Source organism: Bradysia coprophila, unplaced genomic scaffold, assembly GCF_014529535.1.
Source record: "Bradysia coprophila strain Holo2 unplaced genomic scaffold, BU_Bcop_v1 contig_70, whole genome shotgun sequence".
Classification (NCBI taxonomy): Eukaryota; Metazoa; Arthropoda; class Insecta; order Diptera; family Sciaridae; genus Bradysia; species Bradysia coprophila.
The window spans coordinates 1,321,590-1,347,808 of NW_023503941.1; the positions used below are offsets into that span (position 1 = coordinate 1,321,590).

Sequence of the window (26,219 nt, forward strand, 5' to 3'; positions counted from 1 at the left end):
TCAAACGATGTCTACCGTTGAAACCTTTTTCGTTTTTTCGGCCTCAGCGTCTTTAATTTTATTGGCGATGTAGGCAATTACATGCTCCAACAACATATCTTCGCCAAAAACGTATCGACGAGTTGTGAAATACTCGGCAGTAACTTGACCAACCTCTGTGGTTTTCTTCGTTGTTCTTTGTTTCTGTTCGGTGTACTTAGTTTTTAGGTCGTGTCCTCGACCTTGTGGGTTTTGTGGGACGTGAACGCTAGTTTTGACTTTCAGGATAAAATCTTTGGATCCAATTCCACGTTGACCTTCAGGTCTTATAACTCTTGCCAGTACATTTCGGTCACCGTTTGAATTTCGCAATCTCATTATATCATTCGATCTTGCGATCGAAACGTCACACACTTCTTTGCCAACCACCTCCTTGCATCCTAGGATGGACATACTCTGGCCGAATACGGATAAAATTGTTCGACCGGTGAAATTCGGATCGGTCAGCTGTTTTTTTGATTCCCCCTTTAGTATTGTAAATCTACCTGCAACATCATCGCACAGCTCTTCGAATGTTATCTTTCGAGCAAGTTCGCCTGCAAACAAATGTGTGGAAAAATTTTTGGTGAGTGTCCCGAGAGAAACGAAAAATTCCATAGATGTATCAAAATCCTACGTGATGACGATGACGGTCCTTCGGCCATTATATCAAAATTTGATCGCAATGTGATTAAAATATAAAATTATCAAATTGCTTGACGTTCAAATCAATATTTACTAAATCGTAAACAACGATCAGTGGCAGAACTATTGTTCAAAATCAAAACACGCATAGGGTGATTCTTTTCTGTTAGATTCAGTGAAATCTAGTTCCCTGTCTGTAATTCAATTGATGGTTGATCATAGTGTACACATACAGTTCGTTTATATTAGTCAACTTGTTCGGACGTTTTCAATAAATTATCTTGTTCATTTGTAATTCGTGTCGATTACTGCTCCTGGAAATTTGCTAATCTAACAGGTTATGGGCACAGTAGGACGCAAAATCAAGATAGTGAGGAGCAATTGTAAAAATTTATGTTTCTAAAAGAAGTATAAATGAAGGAAGTTGGACATAGAATTCAAAAAGAAATGAATTCAAAATTATGTCGGAAATGGCAACGCTTCGAATATGGAATGAAGAATCGGGTATAACGTAATCGAAATAGGAGCATAGGAAATACTGGAAGCGGAAACTTGTTTATTGTGGAATACTGAATTGACTATGGAATTGAAGTAGTCATGGCTGATAGAATTGATCATGGATTGAAAGAGTCGTCATGATATGTGGACTGACGATGGAACATGAAACTTACAATTTGGAAAATGATCATGGCTGAACCGAATTGATCGTGGAAACCGAAGCGATCATGGCAGAAACAAGTGAATGCGGAATGGTGGGTTGAAATGACAGTATACCGGTATCAGTGGTGTTGGGAGCGGCTTACACCGTAGTCCAGCTGATATTCGTGGAGTTGAGAGTTTAAGAAGAGGACAAAAGAGAAGGGAGTTTTGAGGAGAACACGAAACAGGAAGTCGGGTGCACTCGATTATCAGAATGAATTTGGTGCGGACAATAGCAATGGACACAGACAAGATCATGACATATGAATGGAATACGCATTTGGGAAACCGATTTGGAGGTGGAAGAATATGTACGAACTTGAGAATTCAGTTTGAAGACAGAGGCGACCATTCATGGGATCAGAATTTAGCATGAATAGAAAATTGGATTTGCTGTTAATCAATTGAATTAAGGGGGTGTGTTAGATTCAGTGAAATCTAGTTCCCTGTCTGTAATTCAATTGATGGTTGATCATAGTGTACACATACAGTTCGTTTATATTAGTCAACTTGTTCGGACGTTTTCAATAAATTATCTTGTTCATTTGTAATTCGTGTCGATTACTGCTCCTGGAAATTTGCTAATCTAACATTTTCAGGGTAGCTAATAAAAATCGCCGATTATGATTTATTCTTCGGAATCAAAATAATTTCATTTAGTTATTGTAATCTCAATAATCTATTTTTTATATCTGACAAACAAAACGTTTAAGTTGTAATCTGTATTTTAAAACAAGGAAAATCTAAAATTTCTTAATATAAATAATGTCATGAATCATAGAGAGGTGAATCATGGAAAGGTTGACCATCGGGAAATTCTTTGATGCTCGCATTGACAATTTAATGAAATGTACTCGTCGTATACAAATACTCCATTTAACGTAAACTGCACCTGTTAATGCCTAATAAAATTTAACTAAAATCGTTCATTCGTGATTCTTGGCTCGTTTCTTAACAGAGTCTATGCTCTTCCCAGCCCGCTGTGAATTTCACACATTTCACGTTAAGAGTCATATCGCCAAAACTTCAGGTGATTTTTTTAACTTTGGGAACAAGCCGTCTTCGATTTTAATGAGTGATATCTCGTTGGATTCGTTTTTCAATTCTAGCGAACACGTATCTTTCACTTTTTCGGAAAAAAAAAATTGTTTTCTGTGAAAAGGGTTCAAAAGTGATCACATGTCAGAGGGTACCGAAAACAGTTTTTCGGCAATAACTCAAGAAAAAATTATTTTAAATTGTTGTAATGTTGTACGAATGTCGGCCTTGGAAAGACCTACAGATAGAGTATACGCACTACTTGGTGCGTGTTTATCCACGAGAGTTATGACTAAAAATATAGTCAATGTTCGGAGAGTCAGCCTTCCCTGCAGCTTCGATGTTCCACGGAACTGAGTATGGGGTGTTGTAGCTGGCCTCACCCACAATCGCTCCACATATAAATGAACCCAGTACTTTTGTACCCAGTGTCACCCGCCTTCGTGGCTGTCTTAACATATTCTTTCAGAACCTTGAGAGTAGGTCCGGAAATGATCATTTTATGTATAATTGAAAATGATTTATTCTTTTTTTCTTAAAATTTTATTTTACCAAAATTTAGTTTACAAATAACTTTGAATCATTTAAATATTAGGCGTCCAAAAGTGATTACTTATTGAGGACAATTGATTGAAAGAAGAGAACTATAGTGATTAAGCACCAATGATAATTATTTTTATAACAGGTAGGATGTATCAGTATCATAAGTTCGCCGAGGTTGCTGAAAATTAATATTGGCTAGCTTGAAGTGAAGGAAAAATGTCCTCTGATAGCAATGCTACTACAGATAGACTATCGCAATCACTCAGTCATGGAAACATCATCTCTCGAAATCTTTAATATTTTGACTTTCTTTGACTGTAGGTAGCTCTCCCACAGAATTTTGCATTTTTGTGGGTCTACTATCACTTGTAAATACAAAAATCAATAGAAGTAGGTCCTACATTGTGTACGAGACGGTGTAGAGGTGTAGACACACCTTCATTTAAGTTTCTACCAAACTCGCCGTGATACCGTTGATTAAACAAAGTTATTTGGTTTGTCTAATGTTAAAGGCCAACACACACTACCATCTAGTGTCAGTTGGGAATATGATATTTCTATTGTTAAAACCGGTTTTAACCAATTTTAGCTGATTTAAACAATAGAAATATCGTATTCCCGATGACACTGTTGGAATATGCGCTTGCTATAATTCTACTTGATAATTCAGAGAAGTAGTCCGAATGAATATCAGGACTAAGTAACCCTAGTTAAGAAGACAATTGTGTTTAGTCACTTTTCAATGAACAGCCGAAAGGCAAAGTTGTGTTTTGTTGTAAGTCCGGATAGAGGTCTTATCCGAAATATCCTGCAGCCAGTCCTCCACTTCCAACAGACACTAGATGGTAGTTTGTGTTGGCCCTAACTCTTTTATTGCCTCCTGCAATACAGAGTCTGTATACTTCTGAAGTTCTGAATCTGAAGATATATAACACAAAAGAGACCATTACCATGTTGGATAATCTTTCTCATCATCCTAATTAATTTAAGAAATCAAACTTCAATTGTCATCCAAAAATTGCGTCCATTCAATCATTTACAAATAAACCGCAGCTTCCACATAAGAAAGATCCTCAATAGGACTAAAAGAGGACAATAAAATGATGTGATTCTGATTGTTAATCGATTATATGCTCTGCTCACACGATCTCTTCGTAAGAAAAACTAGTTTCCTCTTCAGTCAGCTGATTTTATTATTCTCTTCGTTTCCAGATATTTATCTTCACCCACCTATATATATCGCTCGTAAGAAATGCTCTGTTGGTATAAAACTATCGTATACACACGTCTGTAATATAGTGGTAATAGTGGTATGTATGGTTAGCATGGTAAATTTATATGGTGAGTATAATACACAGATCAGTTTAGTTTGGATCATGCATGTGAGCGGACTGCATTGCATCTTGTAATGTTTGTAATATTTTCATTCGATTTGTGAAATGTAAGATATATTTTCTTTCGACGAAGGAAAGGTTCAACACGCAATCGGGTTTTTGTTTTGTTTTTATTTGTTATCGTTTCTATCCGAGAAGCAAAATTATTAAAAAAAAAAAATTGGTGCGCAATTTAATTTTCCATTCAATAAAAAAGCAACCACGATTCAACTACGAGAATAATAACTTGAACTTATAGACGGTTTTTAATAAGGAAATCCGGAGAAAATCAGTGTCGTGTGACTAATTGTTTGTGTAACGCTACCTTAAACTTATACGTACACTCTTTCGAATTTGATTTTATTTGAGTTTTTTTTCTGTTTCTTTCTTTAATTTGGATTTACGTGGCTTTCTTTTACGGAAGATTTACATTTTATTGTCTAATGAACAATTGAAAATTAAATTTTTGGCTGTGGGAATGTGAGAAAAATTTCAATAAGTCATTGACTGTTATACATGCCTCGCGTAATTACCCATTTTCGGTTCAAGTGAAAAGTAAATTTATTTCGAATTATATTGAACAAAGGATACACCATCAACCCAACAATATAATTCGAAAATTAGAGTTTTTCGACTCAACTAAAAAAAAACGGAAGACGAAAAGAAATACTCAACATCTGCCCTTGTAGCAGCAGCATACACACACCGTCTGTTCAATTTCACTACATTCTCGGAACGGTGAGTCTCAAAAAAGCAAACGGCAGATCAATGTAATTATATGTGCATGATTCAACCATTTCCTGTGCTCAAACCCAAAAACTTCACGACGTGTGGGTACACAACAGCACACTTTTATCAATTATTTTTGATTATAACGGCAAATCGACTTATTTCTTCAGATTTTGTCAGTTCATTATCGATATTTCGACTTGAATTTATTATCGAATTATTGCAAGATTTTAATGTCAAGACGGCCAACAGAAGACGTTTTTAATAGAAAACAAAAAATCGTTTTCGATCTTAAACGTTTATTGCAATTTTTTTCTTATAAGCCAATCCAATTTATAAATCGAATTTGTGTCACGGACATTTCGATTTGTTGCTTCAGAAACATATCTGTTGCATTTTGCAACGTTGATTTTCCGTTTCTTGTCTTGACGATGTATTTTGCACATTTTGGCATCAATACAATATGAATGTCAATGAATCTCTGCAGTTACAGATCAACGATGGGTGACCGAATTTATTGGAATTCGATTGTCAAGAATCCTATTTAACCTTTTATAAACGGCTAATCATCTAACATAAGACATTCGACCACTGTTTCGATCTGAGAGAAAATTCCAATACGTCTTTTGACGTTTTGCATTAATATGCAGTTCAAAAATACCTTTTCTCATCAGGCCATGGCGACAGTGGTACTCGATACAATGCTCTAACAACACTATACCGATTTGCACACGAACAAGTCTAGCGAATCATAGTTGAATCAATGATTCAATGAATCATCTGTTGTTGAAAACAAAGTCAACAATAAGTGATTGTCTTTGGTATCAAACGTTTCGTGATACCTGAAACGACAGAAGTATTGTTGGTGAGATATCGCTCGTTATATAACTTAGCCAGGTAAACGGTGTAATATCGGTTCGGTTCGATATTCCAGATAAATTTTATGCTAAGTTCATGCTTCCAGTGAAGGCAAAATTCGTATCACTTTGATGCTCATTCATTTACATTCACTGCCCACGGTGCGGCTGAATGAATTTTAACTGATCATTTCGATGCCCTTTTGATATTTTCGGATATTATTAGTCAGCTCGGAGCCCTGAACAAGGTTCCACCAAAATTTTTGATTTTCATCCGTACCGTCGGTCACAGTGGTGCATAGCCCATCCTGTCTACAGAGAGAGTGGTGGAAAACTAGTTGTGGCTGCAATCGGTAGTACCTGAAATTCTAATAACAATTGTACAAAAATTTGGTACCATAAGTGCAAGGGAAGCCGACAGAGACACACTAAAGTTTAAAAAACGTGATTTTCAAACAGTCATAGAGGCGTGGATACTTGAGGGATGAAGCTAATAAATAGTTCTCGCAGTAGAGCAACATTTCCTCTACCAATGACCAAACAATTATTTTCGGAGACAGTCTACGTAGAGGCCGACAGTAGCTCAAACTTTTGCTTTCATATTTGGTAAAATTTGCGAGTTTCTGAGGCACCTGAAACAAACTTATTCAAATTTTTTTTAATTAAAATGGGTTATTCTGAAATGCTGGAAGTCTCAGCTGTCCATCGACTCCACACTTGCAATGACTCATGTCAACAGTGCCGATATGTTGCGTCAAGCACAAGTATCCACGCCTCTATGACTGTTTGAAAATCACGTTTTTTAAACTTTAGAGTGTCTCTGTCGGCTTCCCTTGCACGTATGGTACCAAATTTTTGTACAATTGTTATTAGAATTTCAGGCACGACCGATTGCAACCACAACCAGTTTTCCACCAGTCTCTCTGTATGAGCTATGCACCACTGTCACCGACGGTACGGATGAAAATCAAAAATTTTTGTGGAACCTTGTTCAGGGCTCCGAGCTGACTAATAGTATCCAAAAACATCAAAAGTGCATCGAAATGATCAGTTAAAATTCATTCAGCCGCACCGAGTGCCGTTCACTGCAATCTACGGCATTTAGTTGTTCCAGCTGTACCTCTCGTCCCGAAAGAAATACTTCCAAAGTGACACTTTAGTCTTTTCTTTGATACGTCGAACTTCAAATGTTACTCAAAAGTGAGAGGTTCACTACAACCTAAAATAGACTTTATCTCTTTCTGTTGAATAGGCAGCACTTTACATATCTATTGGACAAATGACAATATGTCGAAAGTCTCGGGGAAGGTCGCACGAGAAGCCGTATTTCCATTCTTTGTCTCGTAGGTATGGTAGAAGTGTGAGACCTTTTTTTTTATTAAGATAGCTGCCCTTATCTGGTTAGTAAGGGTCGCGCACGGAGGCCTCCGTTGGGCCCATTGTGCTCGCTATAATTTTTGAGACCTTTTACTAATAGCAGAACCTCTCGGGTATGTTTATGTTGAAGTGTACTATTACGGAATGAAATTAAGAATTAAGAATGAAGAAAGTACATTTTCACAACGCAGGCGCTAAAATAGTCATTTACTTGCAGCACCCTGCGAAAATGAAATTTTCGCAAGGGGCACACCGTTGACACTTGCGAAAATTTTCACTTTCGCAGGGCTTCGCAAGTAAAATACCTTACGTAATTGTTTGGAGATTGTTATTTTGCCACGAGGGATCGTAGCCCTCGCCTTCGGCTCTGGCTACAAACCTCCCTCTAGGCAAAATTAAAATCTCCAAACAAGGACGTAATGTGCTATTACATGCTTCTGTTTTCCCTAGGGTCGAAAGTGGCTTATTACACACCTAGGGAAAACAAGAAATTGGTATAGGTTTCAAAAGCATGTAAAATCAATTACAAAACTCGGGACAAAAGTTTGAAAAGTCTCTTTTTCTTGTGGTGGTTGACCTCAGATTCGCCTCGGATCAAGGTAATTTATATGAAAAACGTTTACATCGGCAAAAAAATTAAAAATTGTTTTTTTCTCTGGTGACAACACCATCGAAATGCAATTTCCAACCTTTCTTCTCTCGTTGAACAAATAACTATTCTTATACCATCTGATCGGGCTACGAAAAATGATGGATCGTTGGTGCAACAACATTTGAGCTATTCGATTTTTGTTGAAAAATGGTGAAAATATCTTGATGGCATTGCAGACCCTTAAGTTATTTTTCTGTCATTTGGTTTTATTAATGATTTCCTCCTTTGGCAATGCACATATCTTCATGCAATTGAGTTGTTCGTTATGATTTTACAAAATATTTATTTAGACCCTTCAAACGACTGATGGATTGCCCGTTTAACATAATAAGTATTTTGAAACAAATCGTTCAAATTAGGCTACAGATATGTCGGTTTGCCAGTCGAGTCATCAAAAATAGATTAGATATGAAATATTGGATTGGTAAATTCGAACGAGATAAAAACGAAACGGAAACAATAAATATTTATTTTTAACAAATTTAAAAAGAAAAATACAAAATTCACAAACATATATATGATGATGGTATGGCGCGCACAAATATTATAATATTAAAACATAAACACAAACGGCAAGAACATTTTTTCAGTGAAAATAAAAAAAAAACATTTTACTCTGCTACACACGCGTGCCATCATTATAACATAAAGCCATACAAACATATGGTCATTTCATTTAACGGAAAATGTTTTCATGGAAATAAGACACATGGTGTGGTCAAAAAATAAACCATTGCAATGTGATCGAATGGGATGGTTATAACAAAGTTGTAGAGATACATAATTCATTATTTTCCGACGAGTTGTATTCTCTATATTATCACTGTCTGAATCTCAGATCAATATCTGGGTGGAATTCCGTTAGAGCCTTCGTAATTTGTAGGGAAGGGATAGCCGGTAGGTTTTTGCATTGCCGGTAAACGGAAACTGTACCGATACAGTCTCACCGTTTCGATAGTCTTTATTCTATCAATACTCTCTCTAGCAAAAAACTACTTTTATTAAGGCGGTGAAAGTACAAAGTAGCCTTTGGAATTTACATGTAAATTTCAGCGTAGTCAGTCAAAATGTGTAAAATAAGGTGACGCAGAGAGTTGATAGTTTGGTTGCTAGAGAGAGTATTGATTCAATCATAATTCACCAGAGAAATGATAAGCTGGTACGCCTGTGGCGAGATAGAAGGAATATCTGAGGTTAAAAATTGTGTACGGTATGGGAGAGAATTACATACGAATTCTCTCAAGAGAGATGCCAATTTTTTCGACATGCTCCTTCTATCTTGCCACAGGCGTACCAACTTATCTGTTCTCTGTAATTCACTTAACGTGACAATGAGCGAGGGAAAATGATGAGCGGAGATTAGCTATGCAATTTTTGAAATGTAACTTTTGTTGAGATTATGCTTTTCGTTAGGCATTTCAGGTCAAGGGTTTGACGAGTATAACCGAGTTGCCTATGTTCGTTGGGTAAGCATAATATGTTCGAATAGTCCGTTGCTAAATCGTCATTCAAACGTTGATATCTCCGCTATTTTTAAAGAATAAAAGTGCTTTCAGAGTCGTCCGTTTAGCTCTCCGTTTACGTGACAGATAGGTTCAAACAATAGCGAAAATGTCAGGCCACGCCTCCATTCTATTGTAAAAATGACATCTGTCAAGTAAACGGAGAGCTAAACGGACGACTCTGAATGCAACTTAACCCTTGATTGGCATAGCATTGTAAAGTTAACGAAAAATGTCTTTTGTTTCCAGCTCTTTTCGCATTGATTTCAAATGGCAAAGTTGCATTTGCTATTAATTTCCCCTGATTGATTCAATTCAATTGAGACAATTTAGCAGCAAAAATGCAAGTTTGACGTTTTAAGCCTATGCCAATCGATTTTAGTTTTGTATTGCAATTACGGCAAAAATTAATTGTAAAATTCGAGATTCGTTTTCCAAGCTTTACATGATTTCGGTGAATAACCGGTAATGAAACGAGAAAACCGGTAAAGGGTAATGCGACATTACCGGTAATCAAATTACCGGTTTCCTTTCCCTAGTAATTTGTGAAAGGTACCACACTAGTGTGCGTATGTATGAAGATTCTGTGGTGTTCTCATTATTTCTGATGAAACGTGGTGTCAAATTCACTTTGACTTAGTTTTCTAGGGGATACGGTACAACGCTAGTTTTATATTTAGTTGACTATATATAGGTACTATATAGGCTAAATACAACACAACGACCGTTGAGATGCATAATCATTGTTAATTTACCCTAACACCATCTAAGGACTACATCCTTCACATTTCGGACCGAGACAGTTGCATTGTCTCTTTCTTTAAATATCTTTTTATTGTTTTAAATTGTCAATGGAATACAAATTATAAGTTCTCGGCACAGTTTTGACTGGTTTTCAGATGCAATACGCGTCTACGCTGTTTAACTTGAAAACAAACAAAACAAAAAAAATAGTCGCGGAAACTCAACCGCTACCGTTTTCCGCTTCTTTTTTTTGCTATGGCATCTCGATCGCTGGCGACCTTTAATGTATTTTGACTGCAGTATATGATTAAGGGAGGGGTCAAAGTTTCCGAACTAATTTTTTTTCTTGGCCCTCACGAATCGGTAATAACCGGTTAAAACCGGTTTTACGGTAAAACTTAAAACTCGGATATCTCCGTCCAATCGACATATTTTTTAGTGGTCTCAACGGTTTCAGAAACTTTGATCCTAAAACTCACAGAACAACTTTTTTGTCAAGGGACCAGAACTGCCCAGTCTATGGAGGATTCCCGGAAAAGTGGCCCAAAAAAACCGCTAACTTTGAGACTCATGTCCCTGGCCATTTCTTATTCAATTTAGATGTGTCGGGGCTTTTTGGAAAGGTAATTTCATACTCTACCAACAATAGCTGGCCGAGCTCTGACATATCAAAGAATCGGGCGCCACAGCTCTAGGAAGCACCAGTACTTTTCTCACAAGTTTTTTTTCACAGAAAAATGTAGGAATTCATAAGCGTTTCGAACGATTTAAACGATTTTTACTCAAGAAATTACAAGACTATAATACCTTTGAATGATATGCAACTATATGACTGGGTCTGAGTCTTCCCAAATGCATCCCATCAAAGCTAGAACTCAAGGAAAACCTGTATATCTAGCAGTTTCTTTGTTGTCTTCTCTGGATTTGAGGAAATATTGATGTGTTTACATGTCAGTTCCTAGAATTGCATCTCTCCGAAGGGTCACCCTTCTTCCCAGTGCTAGAACTCTAGGATGGTGAATACTTCCACCGGTTTTTTCGAACTTTCTTCTGGACTTGAAGGAAGTCTAAGGTGTCTGGAGGTCAGTTCCTAGAATTACATCACTGCGAAAGGTCCATCTTCTTCCCAAAGCTAGAATTCAAGGACAATTAACATTTCTAGCAGTTTTTTTTCTAGTCTCCTCTGGATTTGAGGAAAGATTGAGGTATCTGGAGGTCAGTTCCTAGAATTCCATCTACTTCCCAATACCAGAACTTAAGAATGACCAGTACTTTCATCAGTTTTTTTAAGCTTATTTCTTGATTTAAGGAACGTTTGAGGTCTCTATCTCGGCCAGCTATCGTTGGTTGGGTATGAAATTACCTTTCCAAAAAGCCACCTAACTTCAAAATTGAATTAGAAATGGCCAGGGAATTGAGTCTCAAAGGTAGCGGTTTTTTTGGGCCACTTTTCCGGGAATTCTCCATAGACCGGGCAGTTCTGGTCCCTTGACAAAAAAGTTGTTCTATGAGTTTTAGGTATTGGATCAAAGTTTCTGAAACCGTTGAGACCACTAAAAAATATGTCGATTTGACGGAGATATCCGAGTTTTAAGTTTTACAGTAAAATCGGTTTTAACCGGTTATTACCGATTCGTGATGGCCAAGAAAAAAATTTAGTTCGGAAACTTTGACCCCTTAAATATGAAAATAAAATAATTGTTTAAAATCCTTGGCTAGATTTCATTCACACATCATATACTGCAGTCAAAATACTTTAAAACTCGCCAGCGAGCGAGACGACTTTTTCTGACATAGCAGCCCAGACTAGCTGCTATGGTATTACATTATGATGATGATGATAAATATTTTGGTCGATATTATGAACAAACATTATTTGTAAATCTCGTTTTTCATTGATAACAACAACAACAACAACAAAATAGAATGTGTGTTCTATGTTCTATGTTACAAAATGTAAAAACACCAACAAATAAATGCAAATACGACCTTGAGCCCTATTGAATACATGAATGCTTTACTGTATACTTAAATGATCGGCTTGTTTTTTTTGTAGTTATTGTTATGGTTGGGATTTCCTTTTGATATTTTCATTGTTACGTTATAACCGTTTCCGCATATTATTTTTCAATTGATAATTTTGGTTTGCTTACACCTAATTGTCGCTGTAAATAATTTATTTAAAAAAAATGGTTTTAGTGCCAGGCATATATGTAAATTTTGTGCCGGTAATTTTCACTTAATTGAGTACAACCGTCTACCTTTACGGATTTATATTTATAATATTTACAATCTAATATTTCAATAAATGCTCTGGACTAAATATTCAACTTTATTTAGCGATCTCATTTTATTACCCATACACGAGATGCGGTTTATTTATTTTCGCTTACTCAATCAATAAATTTGAGCTAATCTTTTTCGTTTAATAAACATCACTTGATGGTTTGATGGGATGAAGTTTTATTTTTAAAAATAGTTTTTCCGGTGAAGAGAGTTGTTTGGAATTTATGAGCGTCCGGTTTGTACGTTATATTCAATTCCCATGTGGCTACAATTTCTCTTGCCTTTTTGCAAAACAAATTTTTGCTGAAGAATGATGAAAAGTTTTTTTTTTTGTTTCTATTTTCACGAGAATTTTGCATGATTGCATGTATGTCAGCGGGTGGTAATTAGTATATATATTACGTACTTGCTTGTAAGTTTGTTGTTTTGGCAAGTGTGAGCTTTGCGGAACGAGCCGACGGCGAGTGGAGTTGTCACACAAGCCAAAGCAAAAACTTACATGCTTGTGTACGGTACGTGCATTTAAACGGTCACAAACAGTGACGGTAAGTGCACTTTACCGTGCATAATCATGTAAATTGCATTTTCGCCGTAGGTTATAATGGATTTTCATATAACTATCAGTGCAGTAATGAAATTGTGAAATTCCTTCGTAGCAAAGAATGTTGTACCTGTTGAGTTTGAGCAATTCACTCAACTGTACTTTAACACTATCCCACTGAATAAAGTCGTTTTGTGTTTGGTCTATCCTGAAAGTTTAATATTGTAGAATCCAATAAGGTTCCAATCGCTAACAGGTTATGGGCCCAGACACATTGAACTGTGGCAATTAATCCACAGCGCCAGTTTGCACTGGAAAGGGTGTCAGTAACACTCGCTGTATGATTGAATTGTGGTTGTTGTGTGTTCTGCGGAAATTTGTGGTGCTGGTTGGTGCTATGGCAGCGGTGATGGAGACTCCAAGTATGACGGTTGATATGGCATCGTTTTTCGTCTGAGGAGGAGGTCACCGGTAGAGGTCAAGATGGCACACGATGGTCAAGATGGCACACAATGGATAAATTGGCACACTATGGTCAAAATGACAAAGGTGGTCAAGATTACAGAGGTGGTCAAGATGACAAAGGTGGTCAAGATGACAGAGGTGGTCAAGATGACAAAGGTGGTCAAGATGACAAAGGTGATCAAGATGACAAAGGTGATCAAGATGAAAAAGGTGGTCAAGATGACATACGACGGCAAACTGGTCGACAACTCGATAGAGCGCAAGCAATGGATCGATGGTACAAGTCGATGGCAATAAGTTGTCAACAAGTTGATTTCGATGGTTAAAGTTTCAAGTGGGAGTAAATTCACAGAATTATCCAATGTTATTATGTTAGAAGTTACAATTGAATAACTCTATGAGTGATTAGACTTAGTAGTCCAACTAAATAAGAACGACATAGTAACCTTAGTTAAGTCTCTAACGCATATAAGTACGGTGTGTTTGTCTGAATAAAGTTAGTCTCTTTCGAGACGACAAACTGGTCGTTTTATTGTAGATTCTGGACTGGAATAGATGTTAATAATAGTATATTACTTGGCAATGGCGTAAATGATGTAAATGGTACTTCTTGTGTGAGGCGTAGCCGAGGTCGGGAAACGAAACGCACAAGAAGTACCATTTCCATCATTTACCCCATTGCCAAGTAAGATATTTTATCCAAAAACTTGAGGTAAAGTTTTGGATCTGAGCCGTGAAGTTAACTTTACCTCACGTTTTTGAATAAATGGAATTTTTGTGCGCAAACTCGAAGTCGCGTCTCGTTTCGGCTATTTACTAAATCCTTAAGATGCTGCTACCGGGAGCAAAATTAAACTTCCCATGTTTACTGTTTTGGACGTTGTTGTGGTTTGTTAATAATTCCACACAAAATTTGTTGATCTGAAGATAAACATTCGCCAGGTGCGAGATATCACCTTTTGAAGTGCATCAAAATTTCCGGCCTTTGACTGAAACATTCTTTTTTTAATTTTCGAACAATGGTGCAGAACATGTAAGATATCTGTGCTTGCCCCGTATCTCCTGGACAATACCTATCGAGTGAACCCCCGCATTTGTATGTCCATAGCCTGGTAGCGGCAGTAAATCACGGACAACAAACACCCATTTTCGACTTTTGGTGGAAGTTTACTAGCCAATAAAAGAATATTAAAATTAAACGACTGCGGTTTTAGACTATTGGGGCCAAGCATGGGCATCTGAGCATGTAAACGAAGCGTCGAAAAAAATTGCTCCGACGGAGCCTGGTCCACTTTCAAAAAATCCCTCTAAACAGAATAACAAAATCCTCCAAACTCTAGCAGTTAATTTGCATTTGCTATTTATGAGTAATCCTGTTGCTGACGGCTATCATTCGTTATCGACAGGTATAAACGACAAGCTGCAAGGTTCTAAACAAAAAAAATGTTTACAAAACGAAGTAGAAGATTTGAAATCAATCCCTTGAAAATGCTCAAATTAAATGAAATTCGGTGAAATTCTGAGTCCTAATACTACGGATTCTGAACGGTTCTAATTTTAGGGATGTTTCCGGATCAATAACTTTTTAAATATTAATCATTGTATTGAATTGTCGATTAATGATGCGCTTGGTGTTAATTCAACATTTTGACAAATACTTTCGAGACTCTATTGACTGATCTATGTATAAGTGTAGCATAATAGTAGTTTCTCGGGGGTCACTTACATCTTCTTCCAAGTTTTTATTTTGTTAGATAGACTAAACTACTACTAAAAATTACCATCGAAAGCCTAGAGTTAAAAGTTTCCTCGAGCAGCTCGAGTATGCCAGGTACAGGAATTATCTGTTGCAGCCAAATAAACAATCAATCAAGGTCTGTTCTCAAATATCTCTCAACATTTAAAGAAAAATCACTTCAGATTAGTAAGCCCATAAACAATAATAAAATCTTTGCACCAGCTTACCATTTATGCTATTTTTCTAATGCATCTAATCATGCGATTAACGTTCGTATCGACAGCACGTATAATTAAATTTGCCTCTATACCTACCTATCGTGTTTTGTCGCTTCGTTTTTTCCAAACACTGTGCATTCACATGACTATTTCCTCTAAATATGTTGAGGCTTAAGCTCAACTACAATACAAAACCCATCTAATCTATACCAATTTACAATTTTTGTCGGAAATGACACAAAAAAAAGGAATAACAAATTATAAACTGGGATATGTGACGACGACCGGCACAACAACATAAGAGAGACAGAAAAATATAACTTTATTTACAAACCAACATGAAAATCAGGATTTTTTTTCGGATGAACAAACAATTGGCCTCTGTGTGTGTACCATTGTAATTTATGATATTGTTAAATTGGTCCGGATGCTGGGTTTTTTTGTGGAATATTTTGTATGTTTTGTTGTTGGAAATTACATTAAGAAGGAACTACTAAAATTGGGTTTTAGAAGTAATTGTGTTGGATTAATTGAGCCAAAGGAAGTGGAAATAGTTAAATAATTTTTTTCTTCTTCTTTTCCTTTAGCTAATTCTTTCATAATGGAAACACACAATTTTGTATTATTAAAGACGACGGTAAATACGCAATAATTTCGCTCGACATATTTACACGGTGCTATCGTGCTATCAGTTGTTCCAATTTAATCACTTTGCATCTCGCTAATGTAAAAACGAACAAATTATTAAATGATCGACCAACTTCCTAAAGTATGTGACGTAGGGCGTATCGAGTTTTATGAATGTTAGGGTCCGCGATAGCCTGTGTGCGGAAAACGCAGATCATCGAAAACTGTGTCCGGGCATATGGTTGATGGATCCGGAGAAGCCCGGGAAGAAGTCCCCACGGACGACTTTAACTTTCCGATGGTCATAGCTCGGAAAGTTGAGAGTATTTTTGATAACAATGTTTTAGCGGAATGTAGAGCATTGAAAACTCTATCAAGATGCCAAAGAAACCGATAGTCCAAAAGGTGCCACTGCCGACATTGCCTAACCTCGAAAATGTGACCTTTTGGTTTTTGACTTATATTTCCTGAGAGACAAATGATTATGTTTAGCTTGTGGTATGAGGTGGTAGGGAAGGTCGAGCACTACCAGTACACTAGGCATGTCCCGGGCGGCAGTTCACCTGAAACCACTTTTTTAAAATTTTTGAATGGTCTTTTTAAGAGTACCCACGTCGCCCACGAAGCCAGTGAAGACACTGCAACCGGTACTGCTGAGTCGAGGACACCTTGGCCAGTAAGTATACATAATATTCCATGACAGTAGATGAACTCTTTCACAAAATATTTATGATTTCGACTGAAATTCAATTCAAATTCGACTCAGCAGTACCGGTTGCATTGTCTTCATTGGCTTCGTGGGCGACGTGGGTACTCTTTAAAAGTCCATTCAAAAATTTTAAAAAAGTGATTTCAGGTGGATTGTTGCGCGGGACATGCCTAGTGTACTGGTAGTGCTCGACCCTCCCTACCACCTCATACCACAAGCTAAACATAATCATTTGTCTCTCAGGAAATATAAGTTAAAAACCAAAAGGTCACATTTTCGATGTTAGGCAATGTCGGCAGTGGCACCTTTTGGACCATCGGTTTCTTCGGTTGTTTTGTAGAGTTTTCAACGCTCTACATTCCGCTAAAACATTGTTTTCAAAAATATTCTCAACTTTCCGAGTTATGACCATCGGAAAGTTAAAGTTGTCCGGGGGGACTTGTTCTCGGACTTCCCTGGATCCATCAACCATGTGCTCGGACACAGTTTTCGATGATCTACGTTTTCCACACTCAGGCTATCGCAGCCCTTAAAATTCGCAAAATTCGATACGCCCTAATGTGACGTGACGTGATTTAGATCTTGTCTCTTACATCCTTTTACTTCCTTTAAACGACCTACTTTTAAATCGCTGGCAGCGATTCGCTGCTGAATAAAGGCCTAACTAATCTTCCCATTCGAAGTGTCAACGCACTCCAAGAACAGGCACAAGAACAGATTTTAACTGTCAAAAAGCCTCTTATTTTGGTCCCCGCAGTGGTATTATACCAACATAAAAAACTAAATTTATATGAAAAACTCTGACCAGTGCGTCGAGTAGGCCCCTTATTTTAAATCTGTTCTTGTGCCTTTTTTGGACTGCGTTGCCCGTCGCTTCGATGGCCGCTTCGATCAAAGTATATAAACAATGAAAGTAATGCAATGCGCAGCTACGGAACGATCGTAATGTTGCACACATATTGAATTAATTTGCGTCAAGTTGCAGCTAGTGGGGAGGTGAATTCGATTCCATAACACTTAGCAGAAAAAACAACATTGGTCACAAGAAAATCCATAATGTCACTGATCCGCTGAGGGTTTCCATTACCTTCAGTGTTTACGTAAAATACTTTGCTATAAACAGGCACGAGATAGTGCATTGTTACACAATTCGGTGTTTACGAAATGCTCTCGGGGAAATGTCTGTTTTCGCAATGTCCCAAATGGCTTCATAAACCTAATAACCCCTTGATCTTCACACGGATCACTAAAAACCATGACATCAGAATAACAGTTTGTGGATACCCGCTGCATAAAACCTTTTCATTTACTAGCTCAGTATCTCTAATTTTGATTCGGAAATTTGTTAAAATAAGGTCGACATAATAAATCTACATCCTGTCTAATAACACACGTTAAATAGATACCACGCGCGCATGTACCTACACGTACATTTACTTTACATACCATATCGACATCCGGGTATTGAGTACGAAGTGTAATTTATGAAATTTTCAGCATTTTACTTATTTGTAATTTGATAAAATTCTGTTGGTTAATGATTTTCGAGCGAATTCTATAATTTGGTTCAGGTAAATTTCGTGTATCCAACTCACTAACTTAATGGTTTGCTGTCCGGGAACCGGGGCCGTTCGTTATTCATTTATTTCATGAATTGAGTATTTTATCGAATTATGTTTTACTCAACATCGCTCGGAAAAACTGAATATTATTTTCTGCGGCAAACACACATTTTTCCTGGTATTTACATAAGAAATGAAGGTTTTGTGTGATAGAACGATGAGGTCTGAAAAGCGTCGATTTAGCGTGACGTATTTCCTTACGGCCCCTCAACACAGGTTCATGCAAGAACAATATTTTTCTAGAAAATTGCATTTCCGGGTAATAGAATAAGATTGAAAAGTCATCTCCTTCTTGCCAAGTTATTTATTTCGCCTGGCATAACAAAGAAAAACAGATCGCTTGAATCATAGTAATTTGCCTGCTTCCATCGACAGAAATTAATTTCTAATCTGATCCACTCATTACAAACAAATATGGTTTTGCGTCTTTAAACGATTTTACCATCACCACACTACATTGGCACATTTGTTCGTATGAGTGGTATTTGAAAGTCGCTGACTGTATGTTCTACGGATGTTGATGTCCCGAAAAAAAATGATCTCCATTAAAAGTGGTTTTACCATTAAATTGGAAACAAATCGCCCCTCTCTCTAACTCGTCATTAAAATTTTGGATTTGTTTTTAAAATTTGTATTTTTAGATTCTAACATAAAATAACGGCGCTGTAAACATGTTGGAATGTTAAGTAGAAACATTTAACCAGCAAAAAAGTTATTGCTTTGAACTTTATTTAATATTTTGAATATGATGTAGCATTATAACATTCACATTTGATAAAATAAGCCAAACCACATCAAACTAAGAAGAGTATATATGATGGTGTCGTCCCGCTTATAAAAATATTATGTAAGACGACGGCACACATTTTCGTTTATGCATTTTTTTCATCCATTTAATTTTAAGTGCAAAAGAAATTTCCGGGATTTCGACGACACTTAGAAATGTTCCAATGAATCAAAACTTTGTAGCTCTGTACACAGTCTGAGGTTTTTTTCTTTTTCAAATTTCAAGGCTTTCGTAAAGTGTGTCGGTTGATGATGGGAATTTTGATAATTTTCAATCTATAAACAGAGCTTCGAAATTAAAAACTGATGTATAAAAACCAGGATCTACCTTTAGGGTGGGTCAGGTCACTTGGCTATAAGTTCATTAATCAATCGACGTTTATATTAATTTCAAAACTCTAAATTAAGACCAGATAATACGTAAGCCCTAACGCACTGCAACCAGCCTAAAACGACTGTAAGAAATTAATAAACATCCACTGAGGAAAAAGAGTTGAAAATCTCACCTGTAACTGGTAATTTTGGCTCCATGTAACCTACAATAGCTGCCACAGCTGTAGCGCTACATACAAAAAATAAAGCTGTCGCAGCTATTGTAGATTACCAGAAGCCAAAATTACCAGCTACAGGTGAGATTTTCAACTCCTTTTCCTCAGTGTCGAAAGGTTAAGAGATAACATCACAGGAAGTGGACAAACATCCAAAAATATTTGGCATTTTTAACACTCTTGTAGAACAGAAAATTTATACATTGTGCCCACTGATGACCCAAGACATCTTCTTCTTCTTTTTCAGCCTGTTTCTATCCACTGCTGGATGTAGGCCTCTCCAACTTCTTTCCATTTCGTACGATCCATTGCCATTTGCTGCCAGTTTGTACCTGCAATATTCTTAATTCCGTTTGTCCATCTCTCTGGTGGTCTACCTATAGCTCGTCTTTTATATGGTCGCCAGTTCATGATCTTTTTGGTCCAACGTTCGTCTGTCCTTCTTGCAATATGTCCCGCCCAGCTCCATTTCAGAGATGCTATTCTTTCCATGACATCAACGACCCTGGTTTGTTGTCGAATCCATTGATTCGCCATTCTGTCTCTGAGTGTTATTCCAAGCATACTCCGTTCCATGGCTCTTTGGTCACTCTCAATTTATCTTCGGATGCTTTCGTTAAAGTTAACGTTTCCGCTCCATAAGTGAGCACTGGAAGGACACAAGTGTCGAAAACTTTGCGTTTCAGACAATTATTCATTTTGCTTTTGAAAATTAGTCTGAGTTTTCCGAACGCTGCCCATGCAAGACCAATCCTACGTCTTATTTCTGCAGTTTGGTTGTCCAGACCTAACTTCAGTTTATGTCCTAGATATACATAGCTGTCGACTCGTTCAATGACATTGTCACCAATTTTGATTTCTCTATCGTCCCCGATGTTGGTCATGACTTTCGTTTTCGATAAGTTCATCTTGAGGCCAACTTTGCTTGCCTCTTCACTTAACTGTTGTAGCATAAGCTGAGCCTGACCTAGATTCGCTGCTATCGGTACAATGTCATCAGCGAAGCGTAGATTGCTCAGGTACTCTCCATTTATCTTTATTCCCATTTTACTCCAGTTTAACTTCCTAAAAATACTCTGCAGAATCGCCGTGAATAATTTTGGTGAAATGGTGTCACCCTGTACACCTCGGCCAATTCTGAATTTCTCCGTGCTCTTATGAAGTTTTATACATCAAGTAGCATTTTTGTACACATATCGAATTGTGTTGGAGTACCTTGAGTCTACTCTACATTCGTCTAATGCGGCCAATATCGACCATGTTTCCACTGAATCGAAAACTTTTTCGAAGTCTATGAATAGCAAGACTATGTCGATGTTTTATTCACGACACTTCTCAATAAGCGTTCTCATCACCTGCAAATGGTTGGTGTAGAAGTCGAACTTGTTAGTGTTCCTCTTCGTAATAATTTTCATAAACAACTTGTAGAGTGTTGACAATAGGCTTATGGGTCGGTAATTTTCCAGCTTTGTTATGTCTCCTTTTTTATGCAGCAATGTAATTACCGCATTTTCCCAGGCTTCTGGTACTTCTTCCCATTGGAGACATTGATTAAACAAAGCCGTGATTGCCTTTAATAAGGAGTCTCCACCTAGTTTAATGGCTTCCACTGGAACACCATCTTCTCCGGGAGACTTTTTGTTTTTCATCTCGGCTACTGCGGCCTTGACTTCATCAACAGTTATGTCGGGCATATCCTCCGATCCCACGTTTCTTACTATTGGTCTATCTTCGGTTTCTTCCGTTGGATAACAAATTCTCATAAAATTCAATCATTTAGTACAAGGAAAATGTATGCTGCGATCGAATTCTCTTTTTCTTGCTTTTCTGAGATCAACTCCTCTTTTCTTGCGGTCTTTTCAGAATTAACAGTTTAAAATTTAAACTTTAAATACTTCCCTATTTCATTACCTACATTAGAAAATCGACTAAAAATGGGGAAGTTTAATTACTTGTGCGGGGTTATAAAACAATCTGTAACTAAGACTGTACTGTGACCAAATTAACGACTAAACTTATTTATATCTTGTCTCGAAAAACTTCCAAAAATCTGTTACACACAGACGTAAAAGAAAGGAAATGATTTTTAAGTGGTCTGAAATGTTTACACATTTACTCACTATTATACTAGACGGACGCACATGTGCCTAATTATTTATGGATCACTATTAATATACTGATGATGGCGATGATGATGATGATATATATATATACTCTTCCCTTGTCTTTTCATTCTTATTTTATCTTTCATTCGTACCGATTCTTATGAATATCAAATTATCAATAAAATCACTCCATGTTTCGAAATTGTCTCGACTTTACGCGGGTATTTAATTTCACTGTAGCTTCATACGCTGCTGAATGAATTTATTGAATTTACTTACCAATCATGCTAATGATGGAAATGGTACATCTTGGGTGAAACACACAAGAAGACCGTATTTCCGTCATTTGTCCCATTGGCAGGTACATTAGACGTTTAATGATTGCTTCTCTCCAAAGATGTTTCCTACATAGGAACATTAAATCAAAGTTTTCTCAAATAAAAATCTGCACTCAACCCACATCCACTGTTTACAATTAATGAAACTCATTTAACTCTCTCCTTTCTTACAGGATCCAATAGGCCAATATGCAAGTCGAAACAGGCCTACCGAAATGGTCTGGACGTGTCCCTCCATTAGATTTAACGAACGTCAGTGTTTGTCCAAGTGAAACGGAAAAACGATGGCACAAAATACAGCCGATTTCAAAGAAAAATTACGACAACAGAATAGGAACTGACGGACTTCCCATAGGTATGATCTAATCTTAAGTATGGTCTCCCCTTACAAAAAACCACTCTGTTTTGCCTCAGTTTACCTAAACCAAGCTTCTGTTTAAAGAGTAAACAGAAAGAAAACGGAGTACTTTTTCGTAGGTTGTGGAAATCAGGGCTTAGTGTTAAATACAATTGTTCATGCAAATAATTTGTGTGTCCTCGGCGCTGTTAGATCAAATGTCCTAATTTTGATTTTTCCAATTTACTCGTCAGATCCCAGAGATTGGACCCGTGCAGACGTATGGAAATGGTTAACCAATTTAGCCCTGTCCGAGGGATTACAACCGTCACCAGAACTGGCACAAAAGTTTCCGATGAATGGCAAAGCTTTGTGTTTGATGACGCCGGACATGTACTTGGCTCGGGTTCCGATTGGCGGCAAAATGTTGTATCGTGACTTTCGATGTCGACTGGCCAGAGCATTAAATCTGTCGTAAAATTCGGTTCTAACGGCTATCCAGCAACGACGCAATTATAAAGGATGACCTACGGTTAATGTGGTCTTATAAATAGTAAAATGAATGTCAAAACAAGTGAAGTAAAAGATTTGTATTAAACACTCGGCGATATTTTTAAACGATGGAAGTAACAGTGTAAATGATTGTACCGCGATATGCTTGCCGTTTTTAAAAGGCTAAGCGGCTTTGGAAGTTTGTTAAGTATTTTAAGGCTATTTATTACGAACTCAGTGAACTTTCATTTTAATTTCTGCTTCCTGATCGTTCTATGATGAGAGTTGGAAGTTCCATCAGATGAGAAGAAGGAGAATGATTAAAAATACCGTTGATGCAGCTAACTGACGAAATGATTATTGTAAGCATGCAAGCGCAGTTCGGTTAGGGACATTAAGAGCATTGTTTACTTGAGCTTGGACACAAATTGTGACAACAATATAGAAAACTTTACCATATAATTGATTTTTCATTGATCAACCAATCAATCAATAATTACTCATGGTACCTCTATTCGGTTAATTCATCATTTTTAACGCGGATGACATTTCAAACGGCCTTGAAGATGATCTATAAAACGGTCCTTTATTCCAAGTTTCTTTGTTTGGCTGATGCAACGCACTTCAAACATGAGTGGTACTTTAAATAAGGTACTGAACTGAACTGTTTGGTAGAAGATTCAATCCTTTCTTTATTTTCACTACTTCTTCACCGACATTCCAACGTCTATGCACGATAAAATACTGGAGTGGCAAGCATTTTCTTAAAAGTTAATTATTTTGAGATTCATCCCGTATGGCGAAGCTTAAAGCTTAAGAGTAATATCGCCAAAACTTCAGGTGATTTTTTTAACTTTGGAAACAAGCGGTCTCCGGATTGAATGAGTGATAGCTCGTTAGATTCTCCTTTCGATTCTAGCGAACACGAATCTTTCACTTTTTCGAAAGAAAATTTATTTTCTGTGAAAAGCGTTCAAAAGTAAAGACATGTCAGAGGGTACCGAAAACAGTTTTTCGGCAATAACTCAAGAAAAAATTATTTCAAATTGTTGTAATGTTGTACGAATGTCGGCCTTGGAAAGACCTACAGGTAGAGTATACGCACTGGCTGGTGCGAGTACATCCACGAGAATTTTGACTAAAAATATAGTGGCTGTTCGGAGAGTCCGACGTCCCTGCAGCTTAGATGTTCCACGGAACTGAGTATGGGGTGTTGTAGCTGGCCTCACCCACTATCGTTCCACATATAAATGAACCCAGTACTTTTGTGTCATACCTGTAGGTCTTTCCAAGGCCGACATTAGTACAACATTACAACAATTTGAAATAATTTTTTCTTGAGTTATTGCCGAAAAACTGTTTTCGGTACCCTCTGTGCAGAGGGATTCTTTTGAAAAACAGCCTACCGAAATCGGGCGTGTTTTCTATTGGAACTTTTTATAGGTACCTAGAAAGGACTTCGACCCTAGAAGCCAAAACCACTTTCAAAAAAATTCTTCGAAGCTTTTGTGGCTGGTGAAAGGTCATCGAAAACCGAACTTGCACTTTTCTTACCAAAATTTCTCCAGGTACACGAGCCGTACAGGGTCGTGTGGGGTATCATTTGAAAGGTAATTTTATGTGCTTTTGGGCCAAATAGGGTTTTATGGGGGTTTGAAAGCATCTACGATGAAATACGAGAAGTTGAAATGATTAAGTGACTATATTTCATCGCATATGCATCCAAGCCCCATAAGACCCTATTTGGCCCAAAAGCCCATAAAATTACCTTTCAAATGATACCCCACACCACAATGTACGGCTCGTGTAACTGGAGAAATATTGGTAAGAAAAGTGCAAGTTTTCGGTTTTCGATGACCTTTCACCAGCCACAAAAGCTTCGAAGAATTTTTTTGAAAGTGGTTTTGGCTTCTAGGGTCGAAGTCTTTTCTAGGTACCTATAAAAAGTTCCAATAGAAAACACGCCCGATTTCGGTAGGCTGTTTTTCAAAAGAATCATGTCTTTACTTTAGAACGCTTTTCACAGAAAACAATTTATTTTTCGAAAAAGTGAAAGATACATGTTTCCTAGAATTGAAAGACGAATCCAACGAGCTATCACTCATTAAAATCGGAGACCGCTTGTTCCCCAATCACCGGAAGATTTGGCGATATTTAAATAACTAATATATCGAACAAAAAATGCGAGACCTACGCCTCGAGATATTTTTGACAGCCAGGCGAGATCAATCAGCAGTCTAATTTGGGTGTTGGATCAATGTTGCCTACATTTGTAAAACTTTAGCTCACCATAAAATCACTCCGCAATGGTAAAACATTATTTTTGTAAGTCGTACACAGGGACGATGTTTGTGTCCGAGCGAAGCGAATGATTGCTTTTAATAACAATTGGTTTGTGATATGAAAATACCGAAAATTTATGATGTCACATAAAGTAGATAAGAAAAAAAAAACGATAATAGATCATTGTCAATGTCGTTTGAGCTGTCAAATAAGTTGTCAATTTCACAAAGCTAACCTCAAATCGAACAAAAAAAGTATTGGGTTGTGAGACGCCACACAAATTTTCATACATTTCAAGGGGCGGCTCTGTGAACGAAACATCTTTTAAGGTTAGCTTTGTGAAATTGACAACTCATTTGACACTTTTTGAGAGAAGAAACCGCTATTTGACACTGATCTATTGCGAAGATAAGATGATTTTTACCTAAACGTTTTTCTTTAAGTTTGTCTGTAATATCTGTAATAAACAATATTTAATAAAAATTTACTTAATATTCAAGCATCTCAGTTAGAATTTTGGTTTACGTATATTTTTGTAAAGAATTTTTTTGGTTTTAAGACACAGCATTAGAATTAAGTCTAATTTTCGTCGATCATTTTCTGTGTTTTCTTTTTAATCTAAGCAAAATGTAATATCTAGTCATACAGCAAGATTCGTATAAATAAATAAAAACCAAAATCTAATCATCTGTTGTCAATAAAAACTCCACAAATAAACAGCACACTCTGACTAGTAGTGCGAGTCTCAAGCAGCAACGAGCACGTTAAAAAAATGAAGTAAAAAATTTGGAATCGATCTATTGTAAATACTAAGATCAAATGAAGTAATAGATCCGATAGTAAAACTGTTAATATGCAGCAAATATATTCATTGGTACGCTTAAAATGACAGGGTGAGACTCGGACGAATGGAAACAGGTTAAAAACTGCTTTGAAGAAGTAATTAC

General features: G+C 37.0%; 2 protein-coding genes across 2 annotated transcripts; one reads left to right on the forward strand and one right to left on the reverse strand.

Annotated features, from left to right (window-relative positions):
• LOC119083908 lies at nucleotides 1-786 on the reverse strand. The gene is made up of 2 exons (XM_037193720.1): nucleotides 656-786; nucleotides 1-575 (listed from the first exon to the last, which is right to left on the reverse strand). Exons 1-2 carry the CDS (start codon nucleotides 681-683, stop codon nucleotides 1-3), a joined length of 603 nt encoding a protein of 200 aa, XP_037049615.1. The 5' UTR covers nucleotides 684-786.
• A 3,507-nt stretch (nucleotides 787-4,293) lies between these two features.
• On the forward strand, nucleotides 4,294-23,141 carry LOC119083615 (ETS homologous factor). The gene is made up of 3 exons (XM_037193352.1): nucleotides 4,294-5,054; nucleotides 22,335-22,515; nucleotides 22,752-23,141. Exons 2-3 carry the CDS (start codon nucleotides 22,350-22,352, stop codon nucleotides 22,973-22,975), a joined length of 390 nt encoding a protein of 129 aa, XP_037049247.1. The 5' UTR covers nucleotides 4,294-5,054; nucleotides 22,335-22,349; the 3' UTR covers nucleotides 22,976-23,141.
• The last annotated feature ends 3,078 nt before the right edge of the window (nucleotides 23,142-26,219 follow it).

Excerpts from the sequence above, each read along its gene's own strand:
- LOC119083908 (XM_037193720.1), bottom strand. The coding sequence starts at position 683 with ATGGCCGAAGGACCGTCATCGTCATCAC. Across the intron at positions 576-655 it reads AGGACCGTCATCGTCATCAC|GCGAACTTGCTCGAAAGATA; the intron begins GTAGGATTTTGA and ends ATTTGTTTGCAG.
- LOC119083615 (XM_037193352.1), top strand. The coding sequence starts at position 22,350 with ATGCAAGTCGAAACAGGCCTACCGAAATGGTCTGGACGTGTCCCTCCA. Across the intron at positions 22,516-22,751 it reads AACTGACGGACTTCCCATAG|ATCCCAGAGATTGGACCCGT; the intron begins GTATGATCTAAT and ends TTTACTCGTCAG.